General features: G+C 38.7%; 1 protein-coding gene across 3 annotated transcripts in view; it reads left to right on the forward strand.

Moving 5' to 3' along the window:
- CERS6 (ceramide synthase 6) overlaps positions 1–20,987 on the forward strand; it is a 135,668-nt gene that overhangs the window by 81,375 nt on the left and 33,306 nt on the right. For all 3 annotated transcript variants that reach the window (XR_012623786.1, XM_074829024.1, XM_074829025.1), the window contains exons 5-6: positions 14,058–14,108; positions 17,794–17,886. Coding sequence is in view for 2 of the 3 variants with exons in the window: in XM_074829024.1 (XP_074685125.1) it covers positions 14,058–14,108; positions 17,794–17,886 (144 nt within the window). In the remaining variant the exon portion in view is untranslated. The remainder of the gene's footprint in view (positions 1–14,057; positions 14,109–17,793; positions 17,887–20,987) is intronic.

The raw sequence follows: 20,987 nt of genomic DNA on the forward strand, positions 1-20,987 counted from the left end.
TTCTTAATTGTTCCCCTAAGAGATAAGTTGTTATCTGCATGGAACAATGGAAGGTACAGGTTTGGTTGGTTACTTGTTTCTTTCTTTTCCTGGCCTGTTTTGTGTAGCCTTGCAAAGAATGACCTGAGCTTGGAAAGGCTGACATGCGTGAGATCACTGGTAGTTTTCTACCTGCTGTACAGCATTTGTTTTCTGGCCTCTCTATCTCAAGAATGGCCATGGAAATCTCATGGATTATCTGAAGATGAGTAGTTGGGAGGAGGTGCAGCTTTATCCTCGCAGTTCTCTTGGAAAGGCTGGTGTGTCATAGGAGCCAGTTTCCCTGTGGTCAATTCTGTTTTGTGCAGCTCAGGGCTTGTTGGCACTGGGAGTGGTAGAGCTGTTCTGGGGAGAAACTAGATGTTATATAATTCTATATAGTCTTTCCTTTCCCATATACTCCTCAGCTACCTCTTATGTCAGTATTTTCTACTTTTATCTTTTTTTTTCAGATTGCTACACTGCTTCTCCCCACTTCCTGAACTGATTTATTATTTTGGGGAGTGGATTTGAGAATCCTGTACGTCTGCAGGTTTGGTATGTTCCTGTGGACTACAGAAAGGCTACCTTGTTTCATTCCCCTCTTGTTGCCATCTTTTTACCATGATCATTTTATCCACTATCAACACGTTTTCCCAAAGAAACAGATAGCAGTGACCTTGATTTAGCTCTCAGGGTCAGTTGTGGTTCAGAAGGCATCAGGGTCTTTCATCTTTCTAGAGGTTATTTGTTCCTGTCAGTTCTCTAAAACAGGAAGAGAATAAATAAGGAGCTCTATCTTTGTACACTGCAATTTCCAAAGTGCTAGTGAGAACGGGGTGCTTCTGCCTCCCCTTCTGATACCATGCCCTGTCACCTGGCGGTTCAGTAAGACAGGGCAGCCAAGACTGTGACTGATCAGCTCTGGAGGTGCAGGGGAAGCAAGCCAGGGTACAGCTGCTTTGAAGCCAACTGGTCTTTCTCAGTTGTCCAGTAACTCTTCACTGTAGTCACGCTACGGGAGGTACACATGGTAGCCTTTTCAAAAGCCTCATGCTGGTTGCAATGTTTTACTGAACCGTGATTTTTAAGAATGCTTTTGAAGTCATCCCGCCGGTTTCATGAGAGAGCAGTTGTGTTGTAGCAAAGGTGTCTGTATCTGCAAAGAGCTGTTCAGACACTCAAGCAGAGTATGACCATGAGCAGTTTTCTTAATGTCACTGATTCTGTATAGACATTGTTGAAAAGGAATCTTTCGAGCTTGATGACAAGTTTCGAAGTTGACATTTTAACTGCTATACTTACTTGGGAAGCTGTGCCGTATTTGTGGTTACTGTGCACACTAGGTCATGATACCATGAGGTCTGCAGTGGAATGAAGCTGCTAATAGAGGAGATCCCTGACTGTGCTTTCAAACAAGCTTATGTTACTCCTTTAGTTGGTATTGCATTGAGAAATGAAGAAATAAATGGGAAATAATTTTGAAAATTACCCTGTTTGAAATGAAACCTGCAGTCACTGGGTCATCAGTGTTCTGCTCTGGGATTCGTGCATTGTTGCAAGTTAGATTGCAGGTAAATAAATATAACTATATATTCCTATAACATGTATAAGTATAACCAACCAGTATATAGTGCTGATACTGTGCTTCCAAAAAGCCCTGTGTTTTACAAGTATGATAACTTAGAAATGTCCTGTTGAATAAAAGCACTTAGACTTTGAGATCGCTCTCATGGGATTCCTGTATAGGGTCTTCCCCTCCACTCCAGCTGGACTGATCACTTGCTTCTGATTCATGAGGAATGCACAATTTCCGAAACCAACAGATACAGAGGTGTCAAGTGGTTTACTTGGACTTCTAGATCTTCATTTGGCTCAGGATTGTGAAATTACCTTTTCATCATTTCAAAACAAAGGTCATGCTGCAGTTTAATGGGGTTTTAGTTAGAATATTAATGATACTATACTGGAGGAAATAAAAGAGTTTGAATACAGAAAGTAATAGTTTCAAATTTTTCACACAAAGTTTCTGCAGTGCATAGAGAACATCCTTCATGGGCACTCTGAGCAACTACTGTCATTAGAAAGAAAGAATAAATTCATTTTTCCTCAGTCTTGTATGGGAATCATAAGAGGACATCATGCATGCTTAAAGTACTGACAACAACTCTTCCCACTGGAAGCTATCCTACACCAAAGATCACCTGTAATAGCTGAGTTCCCCAGGGCAGCAGTTGGTAGCTGTGGTTTTTGTAACTTTTGGATTAATGTTGCTGTAAAGATTCATCACAGATAGGAATCAGTTTTGGTAGATCTAAACTGTATAAAAAAATGTACTGCAGAACACCAGCGGCAGCCAAATTGAAAAATAAATTGCTGTATTGAAAATGTCCAACACCCTAGACAGTTTTTAGTCTTTCTAGCAGTAGAACAGACTTGATTCTGTTGTGAAAGTTTCTCAGCTATTGGAAAGCTATTTGGAGAACATGTTGTGTGTTACTTAGGTCATTCGGAGCAGAAAAAAATTAGATGCATCAGAATGGTCAGTATTTCAATTATCATTTCCATCTCCTCTTGCTATACCTGCTGCATCTACTTTTTCATGAAGCTAATGCTTCTGGATATTTTGCAGAACAGAAGAATACAAGAAACACAGTATCTTGGAAATACACCGCTTTTTGGAATACTTTACCGTCTGATTCTTAGAATGAGACTACTTAAACCAGACAAAATTTTTCTGGTTTAATGATGAGATACCAAAGCATGAGTTTGTGAAATATCTACTACCGAGGTAAACCAGAACTGACTAGGAAACGATGATGTGGCAAGAGCTTGAAGCAAGAGGTTTGCCTCCAGAGCCCTTGCTGCTGCCCTCTTGTCTCCTCCATTCTTGAATTATTTGAAGCAGGCATTCAGTTGGGCACTTTTTCTAGTCTAGTCTGCATCTGTTGTGATGTTTCCTTCCCATGTTATATCTGAAAGGTTATCTATTACTGAAACCTTGTAATTACTTTTGTTCAGTGAGCTTATCTGCCTGATACTGGATAAATACCCTAATTTAAATGAGGAATGTCAGAGGCCACTCTGCAGCCCTTTTAACACAGTGCTGATATTTGATATTTTACTGTGCTATTAACAGAGTGATAATGTGATACGTATGCCACTCAGGGAGGAAATCAAGCCTGCTTTTGGCAGATTGTACTTGCTTTAAAATTGATTTGGGTTCTCTGGCATTTTTTTATTACTTTTTTTTTTTTTAATTGGAAAACAAATTGATGAGTATCTGTAAGTGATGGAAATTGTTAAGCTAAAATAATTTTGGATGTTAAAATCTAATCATACTCTTATTCCTTTCCGTGAAAGTAGGGCTGAGAATTAGGTGTTGAATAAAACAATTTCTAATTCACTGTGCAAGCAGGAAAGAGCACTCATGCCAGAATCTCCTGAAGAATGCTGTTGTGAAAAAGGGGAAATGCATGGCATCATGAGTGGAAAAGGTTTCCAGTAAGACCAAAGTTAGATTCCATCTAATGGAAAAGGAATTTGTTTCAGATATCTCTTCAAAAGGGCATAAAAATTGTTGAGGGCATTTAGGAGAGATTAATAGAGTGCTTTGGATGTCTGAGATATAAATCATGAGTCATGCTGTGAGAAAGATCAAAGTCAGTGGAAAAACTTAATTTTAAATGACTCCAACATTTCAGTGTACGTCAACAAGGAAAATTAATGCATTTTGGACAATGAGGATTCATAAGAGAAGACCAGTCAGCATAGGAAATAATTTATTGTGTAAGCTGTTGGAAGTTAAGATAATAGCTGGATCAGGCAAAAGAGGACAAAGCTAAGCCGTCTGGCAGAATTTATTTGTGGCTGAAAGGAAACAGAAGGTTTTTGAAAGAAACAAGCAAAAGGAAATATTAATGATATCCTAATTCAGTAATAGGACACTGATGGCAACAGGACTTTCAAATGTAGACAGTGGGGACAAATTTGACATAAGCATGGGGAGGAAAAGAAACGCCCTAATTTAAAAAATATATTTAGAATTGAATTTCACTTTATCTGCTTGGAATCCAACTGGGGGTATTTAATAACATCAGAGTAAAAAATAAATGCTCTGTAATCAGCAATTTGGAGAGTTAAACTGGTACTAAGCCATACACAGCATCTTTACTACTTTACTACTACACTATCTTTACTACTTTACTACTTGAACTGTTGTTCAGGGCAATGAAAGAGAGGCCACCAGACCTTGTGTCCCCCTGTGGACTGATTACTAGTTTTGACTTCAGCACAGTATGCATCTTACTGGTAGCCCAGCTTTCTGAAAGATAGAAATTTTTCAGTGTCCTATATATAAAAATGACAGATCTGGAGGAAATACTTCCTGAAGTGTCTTATTTGGGGCAATTTTATGATAAAAATAGTCCTAATTCATCTGGAAACTAAGGTGGCTCATTCATACCTGTAGCAAAGTATCTTGCACAGCACTTTTCCACTGCCAGGAGCTTTTCATGTTTTGCTATTCAGATGAATGAAGCAGTCCAGTTTTCCACAGCTAATTAAACCCAAGCAAAGAGTACATTTTTGGATGTAAAAGCAGGTTATTAATAATCTGACTAGTGCTTTGTGTTGCCATTATTGAGTTGAACTCAATATTGAGGCAGTGACTTGGAGCAGAATAGCTATACCTTCATTTAGCTAGTATAACCTGTACAATAATACATATTTTTACACTATAAGGGGTTCAAGTCATAAAGCTGCTTCACTTTACTCTTAAAGTAGCAGGGAAAAGAAGTTTGCCAGTTAAATAAATATATTATTGGTGAGCTTTTTTTTTTTTTTTCCATATTATATTCCCTTCCAGTGTTACCCTGTTATACCTCTCAGAGTTTTCTCATTTCTCCTGATGGTCTCAGCTACTTGCCATTGAACAATGACATAAAGCAGTATTTCTCCATGCTAACTTAAGTTCAAATCTAATTCAGAGTTTTGCTTCTGTTTTTTAACTGCTATTATCTCACATGTGACTTAGGAAGTTTCACCAGGGATTTTTGATTTCTGTTTGTTGTTGTCCCATCCCATCCCCAAGATTTGTAGACTGAAGAAACTGGGGGAGAGTAAACTCTCTCCTCTTGCCCAGTTACTCTAGGTTTTTGCTGCACCCAAAATTTACTGTTTATGGTTTTATACTAAAACTTAATATAAATTTAGCAGTTATAAAACAGAATCATAGTTCCTCTGTTCTCATCCCTACCAGCCACTCTTATTGATTGTTGTTTTAATAGATCAGTTGCAGAAAAACACCACAAGAATGGAAACAACAAAAAGTTTGTATCTCTACATTTCCTCAGCCTGAGGGGGAAGGTGAAAACCAAAGAGGAAATGGACATAAAATTGTATGTAGGTTTAGACATTTTTAAAGGTTTGGGAAATTATTTTGGTTGTCTTCCTTTGCTCTAGTGAAGTAAATGTTATCATGGCCACTGATTCAGTGAACAGGAAATAATTCCTTGCAAACTGTGTTTTTATGTTAAAATCAATTAACATTTCCCCCCACTCTAATTCTGTTAGAAGAAAATGCAATATGAGAGAGATTTCTCACCAGGCTTTTTCCAGGCAGTACTTAATACTTGTGGCATTATTAAATACACCAAGAAGTAGTTCTGTAGTAAAGACACCTGCAGGACCATGGGTGAATTGCCCTGATGCAATACATAGGCACTAACCTCAGAAAAATACAGCAGTTGCAGGAGTGGGAAGGGAAGAGGTTGCTTTAGTCTGTCCTTACTCATTGTTGCTTACGGTTATGCCTCATTTTAGCTGTGCCCAGTGACTGAAGTGCTTAGAAATGGGTCCCTATCTAGTGACCATCATGCTGGTATGCTGGAGATGGGGTGCTTTTGGCCCACCTGTTCCAGCAACCTGTCTGAAAGAGCTCTGCTCCCTCAGTCATTGCTCCCTCAGTCATCAGGTGGAACTTGGTGGTGTCTCTGTTTAGAAACAGTCAGCTCTTCTGACAAGGTTTTGGTGACAGCACTGAGAATGAGGAGTTCACTGCCAAAAGGCTTCCTCACCAGCTGCCTGTAATGGCACTGTGATTCAAACCACTCTTGCCTCTCTGGAGATAAATCTTGGCCTTGAGAACTAGAGAAGGTTTGGTTTACCAAGTGTAAACCTCAGCACTCTCTCTTTACAAACTAATTCCATACCATACAGTTGCATGTTGTCTCTTTTAATAAAATAAATTCATAAATATCCTCTTGGATGAAAATTCTAGGCTAACCAATATGGTCTGGCTCTGCGATCAAAAAATACAAGGCAGCTGTAAAGCTAATGGGTTTACAGCCACTTTGTTTCACCAAAGTGTTACCAGGCATCTGGAGTGCTCGGCTGAATGTGTCTGCTACTTTTTATGCACTCTTATTACTGTGCAGATAGAGCAACTACAAAATATGTTGAGTAGTGTCACTGGGAAACCTGTTACCTTCAAACAAGTAGAACTTTAGTCTGACTTCTACAACATTTGTATAGACCTTCAGCTGCTCTAAACTGTCATAGCACCACTGGCTGCCCAACTTGCTCATGACAAAACAGTCCTTGAAAATGTTACCATTACACATGAAGGCAAAAGTTTTTGCTTACTACAAAGCAACTAGCAAAGGAAGTGTCAGAGGAAGAAGGTGTGCACATAAGAGTAAATATTTTGATGGCTAGAACTGGTAAAGGGACTGGTGACTGGCTGGTCAGAGCAAGGGCGGGAGATGCAACACCTTCTCCAGCTGGAGTGTTCTTCACTTCTGTTCAGTGCATGTGATGCCTCAGTATTAGGACCCTTTCAGATTTTCTAGGATTATCTGTTCTTTTTTGCAATCTTCACTTTCCACATCATTTGGAAATTGAATATGTGTTTATCAGCACAAGACATAAACACCAGATTTCTGTACATCATATTTTTAAAGGGAAAAGTGGATGTATGTGGTGCATGGAACTTACTCTGCCTTTCCAGAGATCGTTTTATGTAAATAAATCCAAACCTGAATTCATTTTTCTTCTAAAAATATTTTTGTGCACACACATATATTTGCATTTGAAATGTCAAGTGCATCTTCAAGTGATTGTTGTTAATCTTGTCCTTTTATGCGTCCTTCCGTATATTTTACAGTTTCCGATTAGTAGAAGTATAATTTTTAATTACATTTGGAAATCAGCAGTGCAGATTGCTGAGAGGAAAGGCTGAACGCTCTTCATTGCAGAAGCATTTTTCCCCCTAACACCTTGTTTCTGCAGACACAGAGCACTAAGCTCTAGAGAAAAAAACAGTTCTGCAGAAACTTGTAACAGCTTGCTTAGTCACAATATATGAGAAGAGAACCTAGGAGGTTCATCGGCAGTGTGTCACATTGTCTTCACTTCCATTGTCGGCTGTGCCAAGAAATATGAACGACTGCTTGGGTCTGTGAAGAATTTATGAAAATGCTATTTCTGGTGTGAGAAGCAACTGCATCCCAAACCAAATCACCGGTCACTGGAAGGAAGAACACACAGCAGTTGATGTAAAATAGTAGCCACAGATTTTGTCATTTTGCTGAATTCTCTTTGTTCCTAGCATGGTGTTTTGTCAGAACTCAGTGACTTTGTGGGTAGAGGAAGGATACTTAATTTTGATGTGTAGGTGACTAAACACTGATGTTTCCAGAGAATGAGTTTATTCCAAAGTTCAACCTGCTGTAAACAACACCAGCCAGTGCTGTTGGCATCATTTGCTGCTAAGGTTGTGCCCTCAGTGCCTGCTGTCACAGGTGGCCTGTAGACACTGGAAACTGATGTATTTTTTAAATCAGTGAGACTTTAATATGAGAAGTGCTTAAGTAGTAGCTTAAGTAGTACATGGTTCAGATCCTGTCTTATCCAGGGTAATTTTTCTAAGGATAACAAGAAAAAACACATTTTTAGGTAACCAGAGAAAGTTTCCAGGACATCATAAATCTGAAGTCCTTGGAGGCCAGGCAAGCTTAGTGGAAGGTGATAGAAACTTTGAAAGGCTGACTCAGAATGTTCTGATTGTTCCCTTATAAATCTTCTTCTAAAAATCAAGGAAAATGAGGAAGAGTTTAATTTTCTTTCTGCTGGAGAGAAAAATGCTGCAAAATATTGGTACTTGTGAAAAAGGAAAGATCACTTTCTGTGACTTGTAAAACTCTGACAACAATTAATACCAGAGTTTTTCTGTAGTTAAGAGGAAAAAAAGTGTATTAGTTTGTACGTTATACGCAGAAGCAACTGTTTTCATGGGTATATACTCTCCTTAAGAGAGAAAGGCTGCAGTAGTCTACACTTACACGGATCCCTATTGAGCCAAGTAAGAAGATGATGAAGGAAACCCAGCGTCACTGTGGAATTTGCATCTAAGAGATAAATTTATTGAAAAATCTCTTGGTTTTACCGTAAATGGGTGGAGTCATTTTTACACTAGAACATATTGCCCCTGGCATGGGAAACTACAGAAGGATGCTTTTTGTACTGCCTGGTAATCTGACTTTTTCTCTAACGTCAGCAGCCATTCAGCACACCGTGCCAAGAGGATGCAGGTGTTGCAAAAAGAAAAAGAAAGCAAGCAATTTAAGTAATTCCCCTCTAAGTGAGTGCTTATTCAACCAAGTGATGTGCAAGAGGACTGCTTATTAATATATTGAAAAAAAATTGCTATAATCCCTAGCCATAATTGGGAAAAAAAGTGAACACTGAGATACTATTTAATTTACAAAATGTAGAAGATCAAATGCAAAAAAAACAACCCACAACCTAACACCCCAAAACAACAGTTAGTTATGAATAATTGTCCTTCTGCTGATGTTATGAAAGGTGCTGTTTGCTGAAAGCCTGTAATTTTCAGTTCCTGGATAATAAAAGACGTGAGAAGTGTTAAATATTTCTGTATTTTGCAGTCAACCGAGAGATTGTAGTCTCCTCCTTCCCTGCTGTTACAATTGCACTCTTAGGTAGATAAACTGTAAAGCTCAGAATATGGCAAGATGTCGGACCACATGAGCAGGAGATGGTGTTTTGCCTGCGGTGGGAAAAGGCAGCTGCTGTTGAGGAAAAGAGTACGTATATGTCATATGTCATACGTGTGCATCAGATAACGAATGTTAAGTCTAGGGGTAAGAGCAAATTGCACACAGCATTTGGGGACCTAAGTAAACACTAATCAAGAGGAAATCTTCTGGCCTCAGTTGTACCACTTGTTTCCATGAAGAGCAAGAGATGAAAATGCCGTGAAACATCTTTGCCCATATCAGCCCAAAATAAATGAGGTGGGTAGAACTTTGCCAGAAGTATTATCTTGACTTTAATTAATAGTGCTAATTTCTGTTCCACTTAATATTGCTTGTAGCTGTCGGAGACAAATTATGTAAAGCTGTATCCAAATACATTAACCAAGCCAGATAAAATCTGCCTTTTGAGATTGCAGAGACACAGCGAATGCTCAGGATTTCTATATTGTGCTGGGTTTTTTTTACACGGTCAAAAGTTTTCTAACTTCAAAAGCAACTCAAAATATTTTTTTTTGGACTGACGATGTCTCGTTCTGGTTTGAAATGTGGTTTTGAGCATTTTGTGAGATGTGGGGTTTCTGTCACGTGTTCCTGGATTTTTACATGCTGTATTCTGATAAAAACAGTAGACAGATTGTATTTCTTTATCTGCAGGAAAAGTCAGAAGATTTTTCTTACTTATCTGGGAATTTAGGAAGAACCCCTTTGGGAGTTACAATATGCCTCTGTGGTTAGGAGTAAATCGGGTGTGTAACAGCTCTTTCTAGTACTCCAGACTGCTAGGGCAGAAGCCTGCTCTGTGGAGAGCTGGGTTTTGCTGTCATGAGTCTTAGTGGTGTACTTCTGAAAGTGTTTCTTCAGTATGTTCCTTGTTTCAAGTGTATAGACTACAAAAAGAAAAAAATGAGTGCCAGCAACAGTGTATTTGTTTTTTGCACATCTCTTATTTATCTATAGGCTCAGGCTTCCAAGGACAAAGCAACACTAGTGCTTGTGGGTACAACTTGCATATTGGGATTTCTAGTTGTGCCGGGTACGAGCGAAAGTGACTCAGTTGCTGATACAGCAACTTGCAGTGAGACGAGCTGTGGAAGTAACTTTAGCTGCTGAAAAGCAGTTATCATGCAAATTTATGTAATCTACATGTATATATATTTAAATTTACAGACACAAGCTAATTCTATAAAATGTGGGTGGAATTCACTCACACCTGTGACATGCCTGATACACACACATCTGATGGCTGGCTTGCTGACAGTATGGAAAGTACTTGTTCGTGACATGCGGCTCTCATCCGTCTCTTAGAACCTAGCCTGTGGCCTTCATGTGTTTCCTGTACTCAGTGGGTTCTGCTGAGTACATGTGGATGATAGAGGGGTATTCTTACTTATTTTTATTACTGTATGCTGAACCAAAATTTACCTTGTTGTTTTAAAGTAATACTTCATCAGATGCATTTGTTGCCTCCCTGATAAAATACACACAAAAATACCTTTCAGTCAAATCAGCTGTCTAGGGAACTGATCACAAATGGAAGGTTTTTTTAGTGTACTTCTTTTTTTTTTCTCCATTTACTATCAAAAAACTGACCTTTCACATACTAGGTACTAGTAGCACTTTGAGAAGGACATGCAGATTTTCATTGCTTTGGGGCTTCTGAAAGCCAGGGCCTAATTAGAAGCTTTCTCTAAAAATAAGTGAACAGGACAAGGGATGCAGAACAACCTGAGGCTTCTGTCTAAGCTTACAGACATCTCAAATCATTTGTTCTTTTTTTTTTTTTTCCCCAAAATCCTCAGTCATTCCCTTGTCTCAAGAGAAATTTTATTTCTGAAGGAGTTCTTCAAAGTTACTCCCTTTAATCACAGAGTTGGAGAGAGGTTTGATGGAGCTTCTGACAGATACTCCTGTAAGGAAACGAAAATAATAGAGATTTGTTCCTTAATACTGTAAATGACAGCAGATTCAACAGCTGTTTATCATCCTCCTCTGTCATTGATACTGTACTGATTAGGCACTGCACCGAAGTGTGGTAAAGCTTAAGTTTCCATCTGAACTCCTTTATGTTCTGTAAGGGAGGGTGCCAGCTTTGTAGGACTGGTGCTTTGTGCCTGACATAATTGGTACTGAAGTTTTTAATATTCTGTTTCCAACTTAAGGATGCCTTTTTTTGTTACCAGGATCTTTGCATTTCCTCTCATCTCCAGTCCCCTCAGGCTCCTCCCTTCCTTAGAGATTATATACTGAAAACAAGAAGTAAAATGGAAATTTGGGTATTCAACAGGCAGTGAAAGCAATAGCATAATTTTCATGTTCATCAAAAAAGGATCTGTTGCAAAGCCAAGTCACTGACCTTTACTCCCCATCCATCATGGGACTTTTCAGGAAGAGCTGGGCTCTGCTCCACGGTGAGCTTACGTGGTGTGAGGAAGTTCACTGATGTATCCTGTGAGCACACACAGGGCTCAGCTGAGGCCTGAGAATGCCGGTATTAGGTCCTTTCTGATTAATCCATGCTGTCACACTGTGGACTGTGTGGGCTTTTTTAGGATTCTCTCCTTCCTGCTGAAGCCTGCACAGAATATCCTGCAGCTGTGAGGTTCACAGAGGACTAAACAAGATGCTTCTTGCTCCAACGATAATGATGGTCTACATGGAGAAGTTAGGTTCAGTCTTATGTGGCTCAGAAGAGGCAGATGTTCTGCAGTGTGTTGGTCTTTGAGGCTCAATGCATATATTATATTGTTTGTCAGTTTGTGGTATCCTTTCAGGCTTTCTGGTTATGGGTTCCTCCAGTGAAGTTTATTTTATTTAGCATTCAGCATTTTAGCTGCACATAAACCTCTGTATCTGCAGCTCCTACAGCAGGCTTCTCTCTGAAGAAGCCTTAAGATGTCATAATATTTGAAAGAGAAAAATGAGCATTTTTTGCTAGCACCTGTAATTTAGGTAGCAAAATAATGGGGTAGGAAGCACCTCTTATCTCTTGATGAATCTGATATGAAAGACAGTTACAGCTTTTCAAACCTGGCTAAAACTATGAATTATCATACAATATTTGAATGGATCTAATTTTTGCAGCTGTCACACAGAAATATTTTACATTATATTAGTAACACTTGCAGAGGGGCTGTGGACCTTTTTTGTTGCGTGAAATGAGGGAAACTCAGTACTACTGTGGAGATGTTTGAACAAATAAATTGCTTGCATGAAATAATTATTCCTAATAGAGAAAAGGAGAAGTTTGGATGGGTGGACTTTAGTCATTCTTACAGCATCCTTGTGAGAGGCATATCAGAAACTGTAGCAGGTCTGTTACTTTAATGTTGGTATACTGCTTAGGTTACTGTAAAAATTATTCCTTGTCATTTCAGGAGCACTGGGAGTATGAGTGTGCAAGTTTTATCTCATTTTCTGTGTGAAGGACACATTCAAAAAAACTAGGAAGAGCCTTGAGTAATCATATTACATCACTGTTAACCAACAAAGGCTATAAGGACCTTCTGTAAGACAAATCACAATTAGAGCTTAAGTATCAGTTGGGAATTGGGCTATAATTCTAGCATTTATCCTGTTTTTTGATACGGTAAAAATCCTTCCTACCTAGCCTGATTCTCAGCCTGACGCTTTAACATTCTGCTTAGTGTTTATTTGGTTTGACACTACCCATTGTATTTTGCATGACTTTGTTATTATGCTTTGCCTGAGCTGAACTGCGCCACCTGATGGTGTAAACGAGAAAATGCCGTCTCTCATGCAATGAGGATTTATGTGAAAAAATGTAATCTAGTGGAAGCATTTAATGCTGTAAGGGTCTGTGTGCCTTAATCCAGGACACTTGCTAATGATGTTCTGCCTCCTTTATATTTGGATGTGGAGCAGTTAAGGTTATGTAAAGGAGTTGCATAAAGATCTTCGATCGACAGTTTTCTTTCATGTTTCTAGTGAGATACCCAGTGGATGGGTACTTGTATTCGAGATATGTGCTTCTCAAAGTCCAGACCTGAGATGCAGCTGTGCTTTGGAAGACATGCATATCTGAAAGGTGTAGTTCCTGCTCGTGAACAAAAAGGGAAGTGTGATTGCTTGGTAGCTGTTGATTTGGTCATGTTCCTATTATGCAATGTGGAAATACTTAATGGTTGAGTATATTGGGTAGAAGAGCTTGTCCATATGGTATTTTCTATCTTGAGTTCATTTAGTTGCCCAGAAAAGGAGGTAAAAACTAAAGAACTCTGAAAAAAACAACCTACTTACAAGAAAAGATTTAAAAGGCTCTCTTGTGGCATTGAAAGTTAAATAATCACATAAATCTTGTGCAAGCAGCAAAGAAACAGGAAGTATAACAGAGCTGCATATTCCCAAGTCTTTTAGTTTGCCCAGCTTTTTGCAATGCAAGAGTCTGTAGGTGCATGCTACAATAAATTTGTGTCTGACACCTTTCATGTTGCCCTAAAATATCAGAGTATTTTATGTGTGATAGCGATATCTATCATCTCAGGACAGTCGTGTCTTCAGCCAGCAAAGTAAAAGGTATGATTTGCTATCTTGAGCTGATGTGTCTGGGATGAAGGATACATCCATGGAGCCTATGTGGAAGGATGCATATATGTAACAGCACATGCAAGGAATGTTCTTTAAAATATTTGAGCAGCCTAAGGTCAAGATTCAATGTACTATTGACACAGTAATGTGAGATCTGACCACCTGAGAACAAGCTGATTACATTCAGCCTGCCCTCCTGCAAAAGTAAGGTCATGTTGCGCCCACCAAAAGTCTCTGTGAACAGTCAAGTTGCTTCTAATTCATGCTGTGAAATTTTGAGGAATCTCCTTGTTGTATTCAGTTTTCATATACTCTATCAAAAATTGCAAATTTTAAGCTGTTGCTGTAGCTTTGTCCTTCACTTATATTAACCATATACAGTTATATTGCCCAAAATGGTGTGTACAGACCTTTTTTTTTTCCTTTCTCTCTCAGACACCCTGGCTCTGGAATACCAGACAGTGCTGGAACGGGTATCCGTATCAGGTAAAAGTTACAGTGCTGCCTAAAAAGAAACATGACACCTCTGCAGAGCTCTGTTTTTATTACGGTTGGAGATTTGTGTCAGTATGAGTGGGCTACTCAGCATTTCAGAACATTGCTAGATGCTCCCCGTCTTGCTTGAGTTCAAGATGGGGAAGATGAACATTGCTGTCACACCTGTTTTGAAATGAAGCACAAGATCTGAAAACAGATCTGGGAGATCTAACCGTGAAAGCAGACATCTGCAATGGCAGTAGAATGGTCATTTTTTTGCAAAGTTCTGAGGATACTGTAAGTTTTAGCAAAGCCTCAGATTTGACAGGTTGAGAAAATCCAGTATAGTTCTCGTAGTTGTTATACTGCATACAGCGTGAGACTTAATCCCTGGCAGTCGGTGTGATCAAAGAGGAGACTGAAGAGAGAAGGTGTGTTTCTCCTTTAGGTACTTAAATAGCAGCTATCCAGTCCTTGGCTCATGGAAGCTTACAACGATAGAAGGAAAAATTAATGAGAGAATTGAGAATGGTTTCAAGTCTCTATTTTCAGCAATGTCTGTATTTTCATGAATTCCAAAAGCATCAGCGTTTCTCTCTGATCTAGGTCAAAGTATATAACTTAACTTCAAAGAAAGGACTTAAGTCATTTATCTCCTTTACTAAGGAGAAAAACGCCACTGTTGAAGTAAAAATGGCCTTTTGGGCTGTGTCCTGATGCACTCATTCCCTCTTTCAGTCCTCAAATAAAATTTTGCTCAAGTTTGAAATTTGGTTTCCTCAAAACAATCGTCAAAAGAACGGTAACAGTATACTCCTTACTGCACTGCTAAGGTTTTAACTAGTTCCAGGAATATTTAATTCCGAGGTTCAAGATCTGGCCATCTTTCACAGCAACACAGTTGCTCCAACAATGTGCAGAAGCTGCAATAACACCAGGATTAACATGTAGTCCTACAACTCCCAACAACTATTCTCTGCCAGGGGAAGAAGGAGCAGGACAAGTGAAAGGAGGAGGGTAAAAACTTTATCATTATCTGGTTGAACAGCGGCTTCCAAAGTTTGCAAACCCAAAAAGCTTTGAGAAATCTCTCCTGTACTTTCTATTAGTCTGTGCTACTGGACAAGTATGGGATGTATTTAAAGAGAGCAGTCAACCTGCTCTAAAGGATTCAATGTATTTTTCAGAAAAGATAACTCCTGAACTCTGTCTTGGCTGTACCACTGCCTCATTTTGCCTCCTGGTCTGATAGAAGTAACTTTCAACATGAATGTTGTGAGGATCAGTGATTTAATTAAATGTTCCCTTTTATTATTATCAATAATAAGAGTAAAGTAGCCCTTTCGAGGAAAAAGTATCATCAGGCATATGGGCTGGGAATAGACTTTGGAAACCCTTTTGGGAAAGCTAAGAGCCACCTGTTCCCTTAATACCCTTTGTATAACAGGATGCAACAAGAGATTAAAGTTGTGAGGTATAATTTTTCCTTTTGTTATAAATCAGAGGTAACAAAAGTTTCTAATGTGACCTAGTAAGATGGTCTTAAAAATTTTAATAACTTTTGAGGATGACTTTTGGTAGCTTTTTAATTAGTCTGAATTCTAATTCTAAACATGATCTTCTTTAAAATTTTTTTATTTTTAAAAAAATTCAGCATCCAGGAGTCACAGTAGGGATCATTGAGGCATTGTACTAGCTGTTATCCAAATATAATTGACATTGAATTCCAAGAGCTCCAGCAAAGAGTTTGCAATTTAAGGAGTCTAACCTGTCTAGGGCATATTGTTTGGGGTTTTTTTCCTTTTTTTTTTTTTTTTTTTTTCCCTAAAGGACAGGGAGGGAAAAAAGAAGTCATTTCCAAACTGGAAAGTATGAAGAAGAGTATTGTCTGAAAGACTCGTGAATTCCTTGTGACAGTGAACAGCCCTGAACAGGCTGAACAGGAGAACTGTGTTTAGGTTTGCGTGCTACTGTTCTTGAAGGTTGTGTATCTGTTGGAAGTAGTTCAGTGGAGATAATTCAGCAAGAATGACCAGAAATCTTGATCTCTGAGAAAGGTTGAAGGAATTTGGTCATTTAGTCTCAAGAAATATTGACATCGATTCTACCCAAGGGCTGGAGGGTGAACTGAATAACATCAAGGAAGCAGCAGAAGAAATTCAGTGGGGCAAGTGTTGACTCTTCGTCCCTCAGAGATTTTAGGAACAGTTCTTTGTCAGAATTGATATGGCTGCAGTCACTGATGCCTTTCAGTCCTGTTTTCTGTTTGGCAACAAAACTTACTGTATCTAAAATCATGCTACTAGTGGAGAGGGTTCATCAGAAAGCAAATCATCAAATATTAAGTAATTATCAAAATCATTGTCTTGGGGATAAAAATGTCTACTGGGTGCTAATCAGGATTAAGTGCTGGGTTTTCAATTTGTTTTTTTTTTTTTCCTTAGGTAGATAAAATTTCCTATCTCGTTTGCTACAAATCCTTTGTAAATTACTCAACACAGCATTGCAGAAATCCAGCTGAATTTGCTATAGATATAGTCACACAGATCATTTGGATGACAATTTACTCATAAGCACAGAGTAGTCCTACTGGAACTGAAACCTAACATTTAAATGAAGTTAGACACACACTATTGATCCTTTCATGCAAGGAAACCGTGATATATTTAGAATCACCCTACGTTATCATTACATATGGGTTTAGAAATACTAATGCTATTGTTAATAAAGCAGCTGACAATCTTAATTGTTTTACTAGAAATTTTCCCCAGTGAGTTCTCTTGCAATAATGAGTATAATAGTTGTGGTTCGTTGCTAGCTCGTGTTCTCTTCCCTTTTTTTAATTACACCTAATTAAAAGCTTACTGGCAGTCTCACTAAAACAGAAAAGGATTCTATTGGCCCAAGAAATGGCTTTAAAAGATTGGTTTTGAGTGTACACATTTTTCATAAAGCATAAGCATATGTCTATATTTAAATAACCTACACAGAGCATTCAGTGGGCACCTAAGGACTGTTTTTCAGCTGCAAAGAACTGGTCTGCAAAAGGGAATGGGAATAAAAGAGGCAACTGAAACGCCTCTTGCCAGTGGAAACAGCTCATGCCCTGCTTGGGTGCATGGTTGTGCCAGTGCGAACTGCTCTAGAGATGGTTTATTTAATCCCTCAGGAGATGCCCTCTGGAGCTTCTCCTGTGCTGGTGCCCCTCTATCACTGCAATGGAACACATAACTAGCGGGGAGGCACAGTTGCATGGAAATTAGAGTAGTTGCTAGGACTGACTCTCTTACATACTAGCATTACTTTTCTCTAATCTGCTCTAGCATTGTTTCTTTTGCTGTGCTTTAAACCCACATTACTGATGTATAGCAAGAGGTTTCAAGTAATCTTTCAAAACAGACTTATGTGTACTTAGAATTTAGTTTGTTCTAGGTTCCAAACGGACAACATAATAATTTTTTTTGTATTATTACAATACTGTCAAGATTAAAACATAAGAGGAGGGTAGGTTGGGGAGCTTTATTTTTCTAGAGCCTTCAAAGTTTGAAAGAGGCAACCATCACCATTTTGTTTACATAGGATGCTCATGTATAATTCAGTAATTCCCCTGTGATTAACCACATCTCCTGTAGACCTCAGCTGCCTTGTGATATCAGTTAGACTCTATTAACCTTTTCTCATCTCCATCTTTCAGCCACTGATGCCTGACCTTCATTATTACTACATAGTTGAATTGTCATTCTACTGGTCCTTAATGTTTTCTCAATTCATTGACATCAAAAGAAAGGTAAGAACAATGAGACTAAAAACATTGAAAGCTTTAAGCACATATCTTTCTTGCCTTGAGGAATATCTGTATTACCCGTGCAGTGAACTGGAAATGCAGTTCTTTCTAGTCACCACCTCTTGCAGATATTCGTCCCTGAGAAACTGGTGTTGAAGTCCTTGTCTTACTCTATTCCTCGTTACTATGATATGGGTTTATTCTGTGCATGGAAAGAAGAGCCTGGAGTAATCAAATATTCAAGGAGAAGTAGCATCACCAAAAAAACCTTCAGCTGTCGTACAGTGACTTGAATGGAATTGGAACACAAAGTAGCTAGTAGATGTACTGTTTATTCTAAGAGTTAAATGATGAAATATCAATGACAGAGCAAGACTGCCTCATCACTTCGGTAAGATCTGTGAGGGCTTTCAATTTTACAAAGGGATGGTAAAAACAGGGATACATTTAATATTAAAAAGTGATGTTACATTTAATCTTACCTTTACGGTTATGAAATTTCAAGTAACTGAGCATTGCTATTAAGGGGCTATTAATCAAGAAAATAAAACTGGCCGGATAAAAACATTTTTCCAGTATCAGTAGCAACATGTTCCATATTCCTTCATCCAAGTTCTCTCCTCCAAGGAGAGTGCTAGTCCATAGCAGAACAGGCAGCGCGACAGTCATTCTGTAATAACAGTCCATTGAGCTATTCTTGCAGGGTTTTTTAATGTTGCAGAATTACTTGTTTAAAACATTGGGAAGGATTTTATAATATTTTTATGTGTCTCCTGCTGTTATTTAATTAATTGATTGTAGACTATGCTAATGAAAAAATCCCTGTTTACTAGAATTTTAGCAGGAGCATAACTCTGAAAAGATAAATAAAGGATCTTGTATGTCCTGAATAAATTTATCTGCTATTTGGAACACAGTGTGCTCCTGGGAGTCTTGTGTCAGAGCTACATATATAGAAAAACACCCCTCTATTTGAATTTCCAAATTTTCCTAGAAGTAGAAATCTCAAGAAATTGAATTAGAGGGTAAATTGTAAACAAAACCGATTTAGGATGAAGGCATGTAAATCCCGTGCTTGCATTGTCTGTAGATGCTAAACATTCTGTTAATCGTGAGCTTGAAATGAGTATAACTCACTGTTTCAAAAAACAGAGATACAGAAAAACAGTGCTCAATGGAGCTGTATGATAGTGGAGGTGAATGTATATCAAGAGTAACATTGACTAATACACATAAGCTGCAGGTGCCAGCAGTACTGAATAGCCATTTGTCAATATATCAACCAAAGCCAAACCTCTGCAACAACGTTACAGATATGTTCAGGTTATTGCTGCAGAAATGTATTGTGTCTAATTAGCCTCCCTACATTCATATTCAGCCCTCTGCATTGTGCCATTGGTTATATTTTATTTTCTTTGTGTACCTCTTGAGGGAGAGGAAAATGTAACACTGCAATTGCAACAGTACTGCTATTTTGCAGTACAATACATCTTTAAAGAATATTGAATTGATTCCTGACTAGTTGCTTTGTTCATGTGAAAAGTAGTTGGAGGCTACCTGAACAGCACCTAGGTTTAATGCGGAAGTACGCTTCTGAAAATGGCCACTGGGAGGGTCAGTAATACCTTTCTCATTTAAGATATTTCAGGAGCAAATGCTGTAGCTTTTTCCCTCATGACTTGGAGAGTTTGTTCCCATTGGTGAACTGAGCACAGACCTAAAGCTTGATCCTGTCCATAATATAGGTGCAAGTAAACAAATTTTTTGCAAGTCTGTTTCTCAGTTACATATAAATGACTTTGCAGAAGTCTACTGTGGAAATAGAATGGAAGATGGGGAAGTGATTCTCTGACAGCTAAGTAACACCCCTGCTGCAGATATGCAGTGCTTAAACCCAGAGCACCTGGTCAGAGCAGTGTCCCATGCATCTGCTGTGTCTGAGAACATCCAGTGTCCAGCAGAGAGCAGGAGCACAATATGTGCAGTGCAGTGATAGCAAGTCAAAAGCCTTTCATTATAAGCACCCTGCAGGAGACAGTAGAGATGCCATATTTATAAATAACCTATTAGATCACTGACCAATTTGGAGTGTGAAGACAGTTCTTTTTGTAGTGTAAGCAAAAATGCTAACTAGGAAGATCAGACAGAAGAAATGTGACCGTGTGCTGGTGTCACACAGTAAAACTGTTCTGTGGCCTGGGGCGAGTGCAAGCTGCCAAGGAAACCCACAGGTTGAAAAATGTTAGCACCAGGAGCTTACAGCTGTTGACAAAAAGTACTACAAGCTTGACAGAGACATCAGCTCTTGCAGCACCATAATAGTTCTCTTTTAAAGATTAGGTTTAGTGTAAAAAATGTGGAAACCTCATGCAATGTGTGAAATGGTGCCCATATTAAATAAGGCTGTTTAACTGGAAGAAGCAGGAAATTTGCCAGCTAATATCAGATGCTATCATAATACCTCACGACAGCTTATATAGAGCAGATTAACAGTTCTCAGCCTGAGAACTGTTCTCAGCCTTAGCAACCTGTTGATGTTTTCATGTTACAATGAGAGGAATACTTTTATCTAAGTCTTGGTTATCATTTTAGATACTTTACATTCAGCAGTGACTGTGTTGTAGTCTGGGATGATCAAAAGTGCCCTGGCAGCCTCATGCACTGCAGGAATTCAGCCAACGCTTTTATGTAGCCGGGTTTCTCTCAAGGTGAGGTGCAGTAGGCCTTCTCTGAAAGCACCAGCACTCAGCACTGGCCTAACTCCAACACTGGTCTTTTACTCACTGTAGCTCAAGACAAGTGTACTTGCTGTTTTCCAACTTTGTTTTATTCTTCTCCTCTAATAGTAAATTCATGACTTTAAAATTACTTCCACTTGGTTTGCTGACTTTCAAATACATGTTTATCTTTATTTAGGTGTTACAAATTCTACCAGATTATCTTTGCCTGGTTGAAGAGGTGTAAGCAAACTATTGAGGCTGTTGCACATACCTACCATTGACATTAAGACAGCGAACTGAATAGATTAACTTTTATAGTTTTGTAATGGCATGTTTTTTGCTTCATAAATATCTACTGTGTTGCTGTCATGATGTTCTACCCTT

Source organism: Strix aluco, chromosome 6 (genome assembly GCF_031877795.1).
Source record: "Strix aluco isolate bStrAlu1 chromosome 6, bStrAlu1.hap1, whole genome shotgun sequence".
Taxonomy (NCBI): Eukaryota; Metazoa; Chordata; class Aves; order Strigiformes; family Strigidae; genus Strix; species Strix aluco.